Below are 16,888 nucleotides of genomic sequence, written 5' to 3'. Positions count from 1 at the left end.
TGTGTGTAGTTACAACATCCTCATCAATCTTTCCACAGGACAGAACCATTAATATAACAGGATGCTAAGCTGAAAAGCCCAATGTTGCCCTTTGTTGTTCTTCTCTGAGGTTTCTCTGGTTTGTCCAGAGAATGGCCCAAAATAACTTAATGTCCCTTTTAAATCTCAACTAAAACCACAGACTATTAATTATTCAGTCCATAAACCAATTCTTATTTCATAAACTGTTTTGTCTTCTCTAATCTAAAAAAACCTAAATTTTGTAATGTCTGAGGGCATCTTTCTATATTAGTTCTTGATAGCATTTGGAATCCCTCCCAGCTGTATTTTCTGCACATACAAAGTCACGACACTTAGCCTCTCTCTTCTGCTTCTCCAGAGAGACTTCACAATAGCAGTACAACCTAAGGACTCAACTATAAAATGTAGTCCTCAAACTAGAATGAAAACCTACAGCGGCTTAATTTATAGCACATGCACCCACTTTTCTTTTCCTGCTTTTTGTATCCAAGTATCCAGAAGAGCTTTTTTTCAGAAGAAGCGAATTATTTTTGAAGCCCTTTACCTTTTTTTTTTTTTTTTTTTCTCCTTTTTCTCTTTTTTTTTCTGAAGTATCTTCAACAACAAAAACCATCAGAGACCACATTCTGAGAATTGAAACGTGGATGGTCGAGACTCCCAGCTTTTTGCCTGCCTTCTCTCAGCACGTAGTTGGCACATGCCTACCACTGCTTTGTGAATGCAGAACTGCAGCCTTTTGACAGAATCTTGCTCAAGATTCCAATTAGATTCATAGATCTAATTTATTTTGTAATTATATCTTAGACTATTATTATTATGTATTTATTTGCTTTTAATAAAGTTTTATTGCAATAAAAATGTTAATCATGAAGACTACAATAACCACTGCCATATCTGGCACTTTTATTTCAGAGGCATGTGTTATTCATCTACTTTCTTCCAGTCTTTACCATCCATACTACAGGAATGTCAGCTTAAAGTAAAAAGAAAGGTAAAATACAGGCATTTATGTGACACATTTTAATACACAATGCTTAGAACAGCACGATGCACGTTGCGTACCTATACCTGTATTTTAGCTGCCCTAAACTGCTTTCTAATGGAAAAAATCTACGCAGTAAAGTCTGACAGTCAGAAGATGTTAACTTCTGGTAACTGATGCAAAGGCCAACAGGAAAACTCATACCCTGTTCTCTGCTTCATAACAATGCTTACCTCATGTTATTACATCTATATTTTAGTTTGAGACAAAAATACTGTGATTAACAGGTTCATTGAATTTTTACATACTGTTACATTTATAGAATTGTTAGAGCTTAGTGACATTCACTAATGTTTGAAGAATAGAGACAAAACCATCAAAATTTCAGAATCTGTTATTAGCGGTACATATATTTTCTCCTCTAGTTTTGCATTTGCAATATATGACTGAGTTTTTAGTACTCACAGGCTTACCATCTGGACCAGGCTGACCAGGATAACCATGATTCCCAGGCTGCCCAGGATCTCCCTGCAGAGAAGTAGTACATTAACACACACAAGACATGAAATAGCATTTTAAAATTAGCATAGAGTATCTTTAACCCTAATACATCCCATAAAACTGTGGTTGCAATCTCAGATACCTGCAATTGAGAAGTAGTTCCTACAGAAAAAAGGAACTGATTTTGTAAACCCTCCCTGGAAAAATTATCCCTAACCTCAGATGCAGGACCTGGAGAAGCAAGCCCATGCTCAGTGTGCAGGTTTGACCTATCAACACATACGCCTTCAAGCTTCCCAACATCATCAGCAACAAAAATAAAAATAAAAATAAAAATAAAAATAAAAATAAAAATAAAAATAAAAATAAAAATAAAAATAAAAATAAAAATAAAAATAAAAATAAAAATAAAAATAAAAATAAATAGTTTTCATCAATTAAACATAATCAAATCTCTACCAAAACCTTGTTACTCTACCAGTTCTACTCTGAAGAAAACTCTCACTTGTTAAGCAAAGATTTGGCTGAGTCTAGTTTTTAAAGAAAAGCATTGAAGAGAAAAGAGCTAAGATCAAAAGCTGTTAAATAAACTCTCCAGACAATGCTGTCTGAAATAGAAAAAAGCTTTTGCAATTATTTTGATAACCTCTGTTAAGACCACAGTAAGGGAAACGAAAACTCAATTTCTCAGGCATTGTGTTTGTTGACAGAGAGCAAGAATGTACTCAACATATTGTCTTAATGTATTTAAGTTCTCTGTTTATTTTACTAACAGACTTGATCTGGACTTAAAAAATCCATTAAAGTCTCAGTCAATAAAACATTTAACTTGCACAAGCATTAAGCAAGTACAATTTTCTTCAGTCTGATCAGACAGACCTTCAGGTCAGCTACAATTGCAGAATTTTTATGAACAGGGAGAACATCAGAAGAGAAATAGGAAACAAGCTTTCATCATGAAAAAACACGCATTTTAACATATAAGCCTGAGAAATGTAATGCTGAGATAAATGGGAAAGGATATAGAATAACGTCCCTTTAAAAAGCCACTGAGTGTAACAGTTATAATTTTCTAAATTAATAGTAGATTCTCTAGACTTATTATTGATCAAATTAAAGAGTCCAGGTTTGAAAGCCAAAAGAAAATAAACTTGCTTTCAGTTACACTAGCTAAACTACAACGTGTTGTCTTTGTCTTGAAAAAGTTTAAATATCCTTTATTTGTATTTCAAAATTTATAAATGAATTAATTTTACTATACTTCATTAATATCACAAACACACAAACTAAGATTAAATCTATAATCTTGCAAAGTCTGCTATTCAAGAGTTAAGAAATACTGTAACTAAGATACCTACAGATCTTAAATTGGCTTCCTATTAATTCTTCCTGCAGACTTTTGGGTTGGACACCATCTTGTTATCTGTATTATTATCTCAAATATTATACTGCAATGCAATTGGAAGATGGCATGTGAAACAGATACTTAACTAAAATTGTATAGATCACCTTAGTTCAGATATTTCACACTCTTTCATGCTTTACAGGATATAGCTTTCAAAATTTTTTGTTATAAATATTTTCTTCTCTTTTTTCTCTAATATGCTAAAGGAGAAATAAGGTAAAAAACAAACAAACAAACAAAAAAAAACAAAACAAAAAAACACCACAAACTATTGCATGAAATAACAATCGTCTCCAACATGTGGTTTCCAATTCCCTGATTAGAAACCATTACCACAATAGCAAACAGCTCTCTAACATGAGTTAGCTGCAGTAGACTGTTACCACTTAAATTAGGAAATTATTTTTCTTTAAATCATTTGCTTAATGAAAGATAAGCAGTTTGGGATCTTCTTGTCTATCCATAAGTGGAAAACAGTCCCTGGGGACAGCGCTGCTTAGCACAGTAATTGGGGAAGATAAGGCAGCAAAACACTTGTGAGTGACACATTAGGTATCTGAGACCCAGGTCTACTTCACACCTTTATCCTTCTTATCCTTGGCTAACACTCACAGGAGGTGACGAAAATCAGAACAGCGAAGTTAGGACTCTGCAGCAAGCATTTTGTCTTAAAGAAGGAAGAAAATTTTCCCTTAAAGACTACTTTATTAGCAATTCACTTCATTCTGAAATAATTAGCAATGCAAGATCATTTGCTGACGATTAGTAAAAAAAAAAAAAAAAAAAATCAACACAATTTCATAACCACAACCATTCTATTTGAAAATAGATGTATTTATGCAATCAGGAGTTATGGCACCAAAACCTGACCTTGTTGCTTTTAAACACTATATTCATTCACTGGAAACCAGAACTAGCAGAACTAGGGCCCTACTTTTTTAATCTGCATGACAGGTCAGCATGAGACAAGGAGGGGAAAAAAAAATGTAATGTATGCTCAAGAAGAAAGAATGAAAACTTACTTTGGGGCCTGGAGGTCCTTGTTTCCCTGGAGGGCATATGCAGGGGGCAGGTGTGGAGCCTACATCACTTGGGCCATTCATGCACTATCAAGAATAAAACCAACCATCAAAACACTTGCCAAAACCACTGAATAAACGTATCATAAGATTATATGAGGCTGATTTTCCTTAGGTTGCATGGGCCCTGGCTTTCACTAGTTTGTTCAGGTGGAATTTTTACTCACCTGAACACTGCCCTCCGACTACTTTGCATGCATGAATCCATCATTTTACAAGGAAGAAAATAAATAAAGAAGCAAATACTAATACGTGCCAATACCTGTAACTGTATTTGCTTTTCCACAGATTTTTTATTAAGCCATTTGGAAACTTTCAATCTGGCAACACACAAAACTGTTTTCCTAAACTAACTGATATTCATAATTTGAAGTGTGATCACATATTAAATATACCTATTTAACAGAAGTTTACAAAAATAATCTAACAAATAATATGCATCATATGTATAGCACAGTGACTGCAACTGACTGGGCATGCAACTGTGTATCAAGCCAGAAAAGGATGTAAAGCCCAGATCTCCCCATCTTGTGATCGTGTGTCCCAGCCATTAAGCTACTTCAGGAAAGGTAGGGTATGGCTGCTGCCACCGATTCCTACCTGGAAACCCAAGGGTGCTCATCATCAGTTAGGTGAATTCCCCCAAACTACACTCCCTATACAAACAGTGGTAAACACTAAATCTCAACAGATCATTTGATCAATCTATTTCCCCCCTTTGAGATCACGTGAAACCTCAGGCAGAAAAGAGGAGAGCTGCTAGATCAATTTCATATTTCATCATCTCAAGTCTAGGCACCCAAAATGTAGGTGCATCTGTAGGAAATAAATATGTTGCAGATAGATTCAGTGAATTCTCTTTCATTTATTAATTTCTCAGAGATACAGAAAGGTAAAAAATTAAGTATCCAAGATATGAAAGAGTAGACTTTGCACTTACTATCTAATGCACTTTCTGTAACATTTCATTCACATTTTCTATAAGGATACAAACTACTTAAAATGTTCTCTGAACGGAATTATTTCTTAGGGTCAAATGATTGTTCAAAATATAGTTCCACACTGCCATCACAATGGTACCAAGCAAGAGTGGAGCTACCAGCATGGCTAGGGGAACTATCATATTAAGCCTCCAAACCAACTCCCCTTCAGGGAGCTCCCATTGGTATGATCCAGGAACCTGACTGCACACCCCCATTCACTTTGCTCCAGTATCCAGCCCTGTAAATAAGAGCAATCCAATTGAACTGGGACAAAAAATCAGTCCATTTATTCTAATATGTGTCAGAAAACTGATTTTCAGTTTGTCCACTGAGTACGACTCAGTTAATGAAAAACAGCATTTTTGAGCTTAGTAAACTTCCATTCATTTTTTAAAACAAAGTACATTCCCTATAATAATAAGTTATATAAAGTCATATACTACCTTAAAGTGAGTTTGAGCAGTTTAGGATTGTGCCTACCTCTCCATTCTGAAACAAGAAGAAACATCATTTAAGAATAAAAAAATACTTGCATTAAGCAAAATCCATTCATTTGTAAACATTATCAACCAGCCATAAATTAGAAGCAGTAAATATCCAGCATCTATAATTGAAAATTTCAGATTTTCTCAGGTTTGTGCGCAGCTGCTGTCAACAGAGATGAAGCTCAGTATCATATAAGGGTATCTAAACAAGAGCTGCCAGGAGCAATTTTTAAAAGGCAAGACAAAACTAAAATTAAAACTGGACCGTGTAAATATTTATACACTGAACATTGAGACTTAGCTCAAATCGCTTGCCAGGAGCAACTTCTCATCAAAAGACTACTCTACTTATTCATTAATGACCAAAAATACCCTAAAACATTTTTAAAATATCTGATTTCTACCCGAATTCAGCATCTGGGAAAATGCACAGCAGCACAGAGCCGAAGCTGGCTTTCTCTAACATGATTTCCTGTGTGACTGCATGGTATCTGTAGTATCATCAAAAAATCCCCATATATTTCAGCACATCAAACATGAAATTGTCTGTTTGAATGATTTAGCCACCATTACCTGCACCACATACAGCAGTTTTCTGATGCACACAGTTATCACAATCTTTATAAACACTGAGTGAAAACAGGTTCCTCTGAATTCAATCTTTCCCTGAGGCAAACTCTAGAGAAGATTGTTTTTCCCCAAGGACTGTAGCGGGACTTTGAAATTATTCTAAAGCTTCAGGGAGAGGGGATGAATTCAGGCTGTAAATATTACATACAGCCCCAATTTAGTTCAGGAGCTCTGACACTGTGATGGAATACAAGCACAAACCAACTTTCATCACCTCTTTGGAGACCATCCAAAACTTTTATTTCTTGAAGGAGTCCAGAATTTTATGGGTGAAGCCCAAATTTAATTTACAACAGTATGTGAAACTAAACTGGCAAAATGTAAGCATTTTGCTCAGACGTCTTGCCAAGTTGAAGAGATTGCAAAATGACAGACTTTTCAGTATTTCTTTCTAAGGGTTACACTTTTTTTTCTCATTTATTTTTTATATCCTACTCATTCTCTGCAAAGAGCAAGAAGATATGTAATGCAGGTAAATAGTGAAATAATAAAGTTATTTTTGTATTTAAAGTTCATCTGTCAGAGTGTTCCTGAGTTCACTAGTTCCAGACACACTCTCAGATTTCAGAACAGTAAGAACCTAGCCACTTTCTTATTTTGTTTTCTAAGCAAAAGTTGGGAGTTCTAGACAGGCTTTAATATGGGAGCTGATTACAATAGAAATGCTGGCACTAATAAAATACGAGCCAAACACACGAGCTGTGACTCTCTGCAAATTTGACAAAAAATGAAGTACCTGGATGTTGAACATTCAGAGACTCTATTCTCAAATTGGCAAGATTGTCTTAACATACTAAATCACAACATGCCGAATATAGTTTTGTATGCACCTAGACTATCTTTAGCTCGGTTGGCTCTAGGCACCAAACGAAAGATGACATTTTGAAGGGAACTGTAGATATAAATCAGTCTCTTGCAAATATTTTGGGATGGGAGTTGAATGCTTTTGAAAATCTGGCCACAACTGTGCCATGAATGGTTTTCTAATTTGTCTGCACGTGTGTTACATTACTTCGTATAATTAAGAAAGAGAGAAAAAAAAGAATCAAAGGAGTTCATGGGCTTCCTAATTGCATATAAGAACCCTGCAGTACTGAACTGCATTTTACTTTTGTCGTACTAATAACATACTCCATAAAATCTTGGCTTCACTTCAGCCTGTGGGATTTTAAAATCAGACTTCAGCATAGATATTTCTGATATGAAAAGGTGATTTAAAAGTATAGGTTTGTTGAGTACACACAGAATTTTTAAAGAGGAAGTAGCAAAATGTGTATTAGGTAAGTTAAAAAGTTATGCTTAAAGCATTTTACACCAGCATAATCTAGTCATTTAATTAATTTGAAATGTTTAAAATCTTGAAGTTGTAACTGAAAATTCTGAGATTCTCCTACACTGCTACAAATTAGCACCATCAAATATCTAAAATGAAAAAAGCTTTTAAAATGCGTTTGTGCAAAACTAAGGCTGAAAGTGGACAAATTCTGGGTCACTTGATACTGCACAGTCCTAAGTCAGCTTCAGTGATGCGTAAATAAGCCAAGTAGGTCACAAAAGTTCATCTATCGTACTCACAAATCCTGGGATCTCACAGACTGTCTCTCGATTATTTTGCTCTGGGTCACAGTAGATCCGCAGTTTTTGTACGTCGAACTATAATTTAAGACAGAAAAGACATTTTTAGAAAAATCGTTACTAGTCTGACATTCTATGTTTAAACAAGATCCTTCTTACTTTATATCATTCCACGGGTTTAAAAAATGAACATAATATTAAAAAGCAACTGAAACTTGAAGCTCTGTGTGTTCACTAGAGTTAAAAATCAATGAAAGATGTAGGAAGCCTAAGCGAGGCTTCTCACAATGATTCATACGTGCATCCAGTTCAACATTCTGTAACAGAATTATTTAAAGAAAAATAATCAATCCAAGATTTTGTTTTCTAAAATAATAGAAATAACCACCCTTAATCCCTGGTAGTAAATCCAAACATGCACAGCACGAACTATACCAGCTGCCAATACCATTTGGAAACAGTTACAACAGAACAAGTATACAAATATTGGACAGGATGATCTTGGAGGTCTTTTCCAACCTAGGTGATTCTTTGATTCTAAGTAAAACCAATACTTCCCTTCTCACCTCAACAGTCCTGGTTAGACATGTCTACATTGGCCTGCTTCTTCTAGATGTAAGATTACTAAATTTTGGTGAAGCATCAGAAATCCCTGACACTTGGAATAATTTAATTTAGAGTTCAGATGTATAATGTAAAATTGTAAGAAGTAGTCAAAAGAAACAAGTAAGCAAAAATCTGTGCCGTTCTGCTCTGTCACTGCAGGAAAACAAATGCACACAAGCCAGCTTTTTTAGCATGAAGCTGTCATGGCCAAAGAGAAAAAAGCCCCAGTCACACTTTACAAGAAATCATAAAAGTTTGACAAGCAGGGGGAAGACAGTAGAGAATATCAAGTCTGTTAATACCAAACATAGTAATACGAGTATTTTTTGAAATACAGAATTGCAACATGAGGCAGATTTTCTATTTCTTTTCCAGTCCACTATCAGGAGATGATCTGATACAATTCTACATTCCTAAAATGTTTTCGTCTTTATTTTAGATTATATGTTTTGCTAATGACATTCTTCAACTGAGAAACCGTATTGTTGGGAAAGCTACGAAATCCAATTTTGCAGTGACTTCAGACAGACAAAAAAAAAAAAAAAAAAAGGTACAACAAACAACCCTAATATCCTTGGACATACAAAACTATGAGAATGAGACAATCCTGCTCACACAGAAAATGTGTGAGATGATTGATTACAATTTCAAAATCTTTACTTTCCTTGAAATAAGTGCCTACCAGAAATCTGTGGGAAGCATTCATTGTTATTCATAAAGAAGAATGTTACTATACAAACTTATTTCTATCAGAAATGCTGAGTCACACACACAGAATGTCATCCAAGTTTCCATGTACAGTTTTAGAATATGGCAATAATAGCACTGAAGCCTGGCTGCAAATGCACAAAATTGAGACTAGCTGATTAACGGCATCCAAATAAAGTTAACGAAGATGATGCAAAACACATCAACAGAGTTTAATAGGAGCAGTAAGGGTCATGAAATTAAGCACTGTAGTTTAAAAAAAGATAAGCATAGCTTGCAGAATGAGTAGAAAAACTCCGCCTACTTGTGTACTTCAGTATTTCTCAGTATTGCTCCCTTTATTCTCAATCTAATTAGTAATGCTATTATCACTTTGCTCACGTTTTTATAAATGCAAGGAAACAATCCACTTAGTCAACATCTGGAACACTGGCAAATTACAGTCCTCACTACTGCTCTATCCTATATAGCCTGATGTTATCAGTTTTTGGTGTCCGCATGCCACTGAAGGCAAAAGGAATATAGCATTCCTCAGAATAGAGGAGAACCTCAAACAGCGGTTTCAGGGCTTCTTTTTCAGCACAGCAATCAAATGTTGTTCCCTTGTACACCCAGTATTTGTGTGCAACATAGCCAGTTAACAGTTTCATACTTTTTTGACAGCTAGTAATGAGAAAAATTTTGTTCTCTCCCATTTGTGCTGACATAGTTCACACAACGATGGATAGAAATTATACACAAGTGGATATACAGAGGATATACTCTGCTCTGATATATGGTTCTACAAATTTCAGCAAAGTACTGCATCAAATTAGTGACTCACCAAAAACCAATACCTCCTGAAGGCACCAACTAAGTACACCATGCAGGATATACCAGTTGTGCTGGGTCCTTCTGACAACTCACATTCCCTCTACTACAATTTTATATATTAAATTTCAACCTAGAGTAAATTAGAAGAGCAAGTGCAGGAAAATATAAAGCACCAACGCAATGCTAACTTACGGTACAGCAACTGCATTAACCTGACATTTAAATTACTGTGCTTTTAACATAAGCATACCTGTACAGTTTCCTCCTTTCCAGAATACTTTCCTATTTGGGTTAGTCCACTGATATAAATACCTAAAACAGGATGTAATGGTTTTGTTTCAATTTCTTGGTCATCTATATACAAAGTCACAAAGTCTTCTGTAACTAAGAGACGAATCTGATGCCAGCCTTCATCAAACAATGTCTAAAAAAGCAAAGAAAATGGAAACATTTAAAACAAAATTACTTTTAATTTAAATGACAGTAGAACTCATTTTGAACACTTAAGCTATATTTACAATAGCACAGGCAAAGAAAGTATTAGTCAAGTAGTACTACAACTGAGAAAACTATAGTTGCTAATAAATAGTCTGTACTTCAGAATTATTTTAAAACAAACAGATCACTCTGACTTGGGACATGTTGAGATTTGTAATCATTACAAATATAAAGCCTGAGAGGTTATTTTTTGTAAGCAGAGATATGATATCTCAAGTACTTCAGGTCTTAAATTGTAGTATAAGCATGTCAGTACTTGAAAAACTTTCTACTTAATCTTTTACAGAAACATCTTAAAGACATGTTATTGGCAGAAGAAATCAAAATAGTCTAAAAAAGAAAAAAAAGACAAGTATTAAATTCATCATATCACAGAACCTCAGCTTAAGATTTAAATAAAGAGTATATTTACATAGGTAACAAAATTAGAGAGAGCTTTATAGAAGTATTTATCACATCTACATAAGAACAGAAATTCAACAGAGGAAGAAATATTATCCTTGAGTCTTTCCCTTAATTTCTAAACTAGTTAGCTATTTAGCCTTGCCTAGCCTAGATCACTTTTCACATAACTAAATTTATGAAACTAATCCAACAGTAAGTTCATATACATAGTAGTAATTTAAACATATACATTTCATTATATATCTTTACTAACTTCTGTAGACACAAAGATAAATTAACTCCACTTCACTTAGTACATGGTCACTCCAAAAGTAATGCTCCTATTTATTTCCATGGAAACTACAACAAATGCAAGGAGCACAGAAAGACTATTTCATAGAGCAAATTCTCAGCTACTAAACACTCTTTTTCAGCACAGTCACCAGTGTTAGCTATGCATTTTTGCCAGCAGTGAACAAAAGCCTACATGCTGCACATGTAAAAATATGCACCAGTGGAGGTGACCCACTGCTGAAACGCACCATCCACCACCTCTCTGTGCTCACATCCACTGCTTGGTCTCCATCAACATTCAACAAGCATTGATGAATGTCAGTGGGTGTCATTTTATCCTCACATAGGAATTCAACTTTTGCTTCATAGACGCTTCCACGTCAGATGCTCTCTTGTCAGACTGCCCCTCTGCTGCCATCTTTGCACAGCAACAAAATGGAACAGAATATTGGTAGGAAGATTCAATCCCTACTGCCATACCACCAACACCTGCCCTTGGCGTTGTGGGCCAACATAATAAAATAGGAGGCATTACTTTCAGGGCGGCACTCGTTATATAGCCTTACGCAGCATCTCTGTTTCCAACATAGTCTCATTTGTAGATTTTATTTTACAATTTTATTTACAATGGCTCTCATTGCAAGACAAAATAAATAACAGATCACTATATTAAACGTTTCGATTTTCTTGGGTAATGTGATAAATCATCACTAGAAAATAAAAATAAAAATACCTAGGACTGCAGGAACACCCTGCAGTCAACAAACACTTATATATAATGCATTGGATTTCCAGCAATCTCAGGTAAATGACAGCAGAGAAAATTTAGAAAGAAAAAGCAAAATTCTTCTTTTAGTAACAGAATAAAATACCTCCCAACAAAAGCCTTGTAGCTAAGACCTTCGCTTAGACATTAGACCTTCTTTCTCCAAGGGTTTATATTTCAAACTTCTTTAGCCTCACTTGGAGTAAGAATTCAAATGTAGGCCACCACTTCCCAGAAAATCAGAACCCATTTGGCAACCCAGTGCTCCAACAGTGAATCTTTCCCACTCTTTTTTTTTTGCCAGTGTCCCTCTTGCTTGAATTAAAATATACTCCCTGAGCCAGGAACAGGAATCTCTAGGCTGTGTATTCCTATACTGGTATGAACACGAGAGTGAAGATACTTAATCTCCTTCCGCAACTTAGTTCTTTCTTACAGACTTGAATACTTCACTGGAATAATGAAAAAAAGACTGAGAGAAAACCTACAGAATAAACTAAGAAACAATAAAAATGGTTTGCGCAAAGAGGGGAATCCCTTCAGTGAGAAAAACAAGCAGCTGAAAGGAATTTTTATTCAACAGAGAGCTAAACAAATCCAGGCTCAACTTATTTTGTGCTCTTCTAGAGAAGAAAGAAACTCATTTCATTATGTGTTTGCAAGGAATTTAGATGCTCAACAAAAAACTTTTCACTAAAAATGGACTACTCTTATTCTCACCTTTTAGACTCTACAAAAAAGGCAGAAAACACTTTCCAGCATATGTTAAGGCGAGAGCTGTGTGCAAATAATTCTCTGTGATCTTCACAATTACCTGCTGGAAACTGCTGAGTAAAAACCACCTGCAAAGCAGACACTGTGGATGCTGAGGAAACATGGGTGAAGTACCCACCGTCCGTTTTTAAATGCCTAAGCAGTCAATAATAAGAATCATGCATTTCTAAAAAATCATAAAAGGCAAAAGAAAAATGTGCATTTAAGTGAGTATTCCAGCACAGTGCTGATCTACTTCTTACCTTTACACGAGGTGCAGCAAAAGTAATAACCTGTGTGCCATTTATTAAACTTGTTGTAGTGAATGACAATGTTTTCTCTTCTCCATTAATTGTGACTGCTATCTGTGGTCTCTTATCCAGGCTTAGAACTCTCCACAAATCCCACGTTTTTTTTACTTTAAATCTTTGAGTGGAAACAAACACATAGGATGGAGGCAAACCTTCTGGAAACACATTCCTAAATAAGGCAGTGGAAAAGAAAAAGGCCAATATTTGAACAGTTACATAAATCTTAAAACAAGTCTCTCTCAATTTAAACAAACATTAAAATCTTATCACATTTAGCACCTTACTTATCAATGTAAATACCTTGTCAACTCTGACAGGTCAACACGGGAGGTTACTTCATAAGCTTTAGCATTAGTAGTTGGTATTTGAATTCTCTTTTTAACCTTTTTCTTCACACCTAGTCCTACGAGAATGTCAAACCCTTTTTCATCTCGAGCTGCCACTGGAATTCTTGTAGGACAAACAGATTCTGCAAAGTAAGAAATGCATATACAGTTAAAAATACAACTTAAAACATTCAAAAAGTAACCTCTCATCTACCTAATTTTTTGTTGCTGCCCTTCAAGAAATAAAAAATGAACTTATAACTGTTGCTGAAGAACAAGAGAACTGATATACAGAATCCTCTGAGACATGAAGCGAGAATACAGACATCACATTTTACTGCAACTACATACTGCTATTTTGATTTGCAACTAATTGTACTTAAAATGGTATTAGAATATTTGACTCATAAAAACATTGGACTTATATTTTAAAATTCATGGTCTCAAAATGCTACAGTAGATCTTATCAGAGAATCACAGAATGGTTTGGATTGGAAGGAACCTTAAAGATCATCCAGTTCCAACCCCCTGCTGTGGGCAGGAACACCTCCCACTAGACCAGGTTGCCCAAAGTCCTGTCTTGTCTTGCCTTGAACATCTCCCAGGCATCCACAGCTTCTCTGAACCTCTCCATGTCACTGTCTCACACCACCCTCTGAATAAACAAAGTTCTCCTCTTTTAGATTGAAATAGTCCCCTCGTCCTATCGCTAGCAGGCCAAGTAAGAAGTCCATCCCTGTCCTGTTTGTGAGCTCCCTTGAAGTACAGAAAGGACACAACGAGGTCCCCCTAGAGCCTTCTCTTCCCCATGCTGAACAAGTCCAGCTCCCCAGGCCTATCCTCACAGGAGAAGTGCTCTTGTCCTCTGATCATCTTCCTTGCCTCCTCTGGACCCACTCCAATAACTGTGCATCTTTCTTGTGCTGGGAGTCCCAGGCCTTGATGGAGTACTCCAGATGAGATCTCACGGGGCAGAACAGAGCAGGACAATCATCTTTCTCTCTCTGCTGGCCACCGCTCTTTTGATGCAGCTCAGGATGCAGTTGGCCTTCTGGACTGCAAACACACACTTTTGACCCATGTTGAGCTTCTTGTCCACCAGAACCCCCCAAATGCTTCTCCACCGTGCTACTCTCAAATAGTTCTTCTACTTTGTACACGTACCTGGGATTTCCCTGACCCTAGTGCAGCACCTCGCATTTGGCCCTGGTGAACTCATTAGGTTCACGTGGGTCCACTTGTCAGACTTGTCCATGTCCCTTTGGATGGCATCCTTTCCTTCTGGTCTATCAACTGCACCACTCAGTTTGGTGTCAAAAACGATGTTAATCTACTGCATCAACAATTTAGATTAATTCAGCCTCTTTCCTAATTGCAAAATTAGACTGAAAATTGAAAAAGGTAGAATCATTTACAAGTATTTTTTTCCCCGTTTTCTCTCTCTCTCAAAAGTGGCTCAAACCTATTTTATTACACTGGTATCTACTTGATGCTGGACAAACACTGTGTGTTATTTTTTCTGTGGAAGCTAAAGCAGACTTTATGCTATCTCTGTTCAATCTTTTTTTTTTTTTTTTTTTTTTTTTACATAAAACCAACACTAGGCAGCAGAATTAAGCTGTTTAAAAGCATGCAAAACCAAAAAGCGAAATTTAATTTTAAAGTCAATACTAAATTATGGTATTAAATGAATTGAAAGAACAAAAATCCTCTATTACATTAAAATGATGCTAGACTATGTTTTAATTGTTCACTTTCCGTTGTTTCTTTTGAAACACACCTCTTCACAGAAAAAAACAAAAATAAAACAAAAAAAAAGGATGTTAGGAATAAGTTCCAAAGAAGTGGTGGAGAGGGCTGGAAAACTCAGGTTTCAGTGCCAAGGAATTATCAGCTCAAATGTTTAGACTGAAATTTCTATATAATACAAGCAACAGCTCACAGCTTCTTTTTAGCCAATGCAAAGGCAATCAGAAGCTATCTCCATTCTCATAGGGAAAGTGGGATACTAAAATTTCAAGAAAATCTTGAGCTAGAATGTCTGCACAGAGTATCTACGATGGGAAAGGATAATCAGCCCTAACAGGACATGCCAAAACTACCTGGAGTAGCAGCAAGAAATTACATGCATTCCCCTTGGATTTCTTTTTCTCTCTATAGCCAAACATCACCAGAGTCCCAAAACAAAAATATATTACAAGTTATCTGCCTGGTTATATAAGAAAGAACTGCATTAATTCCCTGCTTAAATAAGGGAAACTAAAATGTTTACCTTCTGAATGCAACAATGAAAAAGGAAGAAAAAGGAAGATACAGCACTATTTTCCTTCGTGTTTGTCTCAAAAAACAGACGTAGGATTTAAGTCCACGTGCTCCATTAATAAGTAAAAATAACAAGACTTTATTTTTCAGGTTTATTTACTCTATATAGGAAAAGCAGATAGAGAACGACTGCATGATATTGCTACAAGGTTTATTTCAAAGCTGAATAATGGTCATATTGTCATTAATACAGATTACAGACAACCATGTGCACTGATAAGATAATGAATGCATACATCTCTTCTCAGTCACAGTATTAGAAATATGTTGTAAAACCAAACAATGCAGAAATTAGATTATTTTATGTGAGAGGGTCATTATTCTGAATCAAACAAATATAAATTAAGCATGTGTCAAATTATACATTAAGAAACTACTGTTTATTTTCAATGGCATGTTGCAGAACTACATAAAAACATTCATAGTAAGGCTGATCATTGGGTCTTCTGACCATCTTCTGGCAGGGCTGCTCTGACAACTAACTGGACCATTACAAAGGATGCAGAAGTCAGAGGCAAAATTAAGAGCTGTCTTTCACTGGAGACAGGATTGTATTTCCAATTCACAGTCCCACTCACAGCAACTCACCAGCCTACAGTTATATCTTGTTCCCTTCTAATGATTTTATACGGATTTCTGATACTTTATTTTTCATTCCTGAGGCATGAAAAAACTTTCAGATGTTAAAATCTGTTATCTGCTACTGAGTTCTGCACTGACTATTATTTTTACATGCATTTTGACACACAATCTTTTCTGCATTTTTACTGGAGAGTATTAAAAACACTCAACATCCAGAATAAGAAATCTTAAATATTTGGGGATGCTTTTAGCCATATTTGCCTCCCAGACATCCCTGTCCTTTCTGGAAGACAGGATCAGCAGCTCCTTTCATCCTGGCATACTCTGAAACAAACACTAGAGTTCCCAACAGACACATGGCAGCCCTCCATGCAAGGCACTTCTTATCAGCACTACTTGCCCCACAGCCCACCAAACCTCAGCTTTCTTTTCCTAAAAAGGAAATACTGTCCCTATGCTCTTAGGTTCATTAAATAACAAACTTACAAACACTAAAGAGTAAAGGCTAGCATTTATTTTGACATTAAAACAGATGATCAAGTCAAAATTGCAAAACTTTGAGAAAGTTCCATGTGGTTGACAATAGCCAAGTCATTGCTGCTTTGCCCTTATGGAACTTCCTCTCTCAGAACCAAAATCAATCTTAACAATATGAATAAAACAATCCACTATTCATGTACAAAATTTCCCCGACTTGCTAGTCTTTGAGTTCACCTGCTAAAAGCACTGCAGGTAGAAACAAAGCTGCCAATTGGCTCTGCCCACTCTTCCTAAGAGGCATCTCTGAATGCCAGTGCAAAAGGGGAGCATGTTAAGGACGTGGAGGAAAAGGGTCATTAGAAATAAATCAGTAAAAGGAAACAC

General features: G+C 35.9%; 1 protein-coding gene across 1 annotated transcript in view; it reads right to left on the bottom strand.

The window, feature by feature from the left end:
* COL21A1 (collagen type XXI alpha 1 chain) overlaps positions 1 to 16,888 on the bottom strand; it is a 103,387-nt gene that overhangs the window by 56,359 nt on the left and 30,140 nt on the right. Inside the window, exons 4-10 of the mRNA XM_031610899.2 lie at positions 13,095 to 13,263; positions 12,747 to 12,963; positions 10,039 to 10,212; positions 7,662 to 7,739; positions 5,452 to 5,460; positions 3,932 to 4,015; positions 1,469 to 1,531 (exon numbers count right to left, since the gene is read on the bottom strand). Coding sequence (XP_031466759.1) covers positions 1,469 to 1,531; positions 3,932 to 4,015; positions 5,452 to 5,460; positions 7,662 to 7,739; positions 10,039 to 10,212; positions 12,747 to 12,963; positions 13,095 to 13,263 — 794 coding nt within the window. The remainder of the gene's footprint in view (positions 1 to 1,468; positions 1,532 to 3,931; positions 4,016 to 5,451; positions 5,461 to 7,661; positions 7,740 to 10,038; positions 10,213 to 12,746; positions 12,964 to 13,094; positions 13,264 to 16,888) is intronic.

The sequence above is a fragment of the Phasianus colchicus genome, chromosome 2 (genome assembly GCF_987193195.1).
Source record: "Phasianus colchicus chromosome 2, bPhaCol1.hap1.1, whole genome shotgun sequence".
Classification (NCBI taxonomy): domain Eukaryota; kingdom Metazoa; phylum Chordata; class Aves; order Galliformes; family Phasianidae; genus Phasianus; species Phasianus colchicus.
The sequence above is the reverse complement of the archived record's forward strand: the minus strand, read 5'-3'. Positions and strand labels throughout refer to the sequence as shown.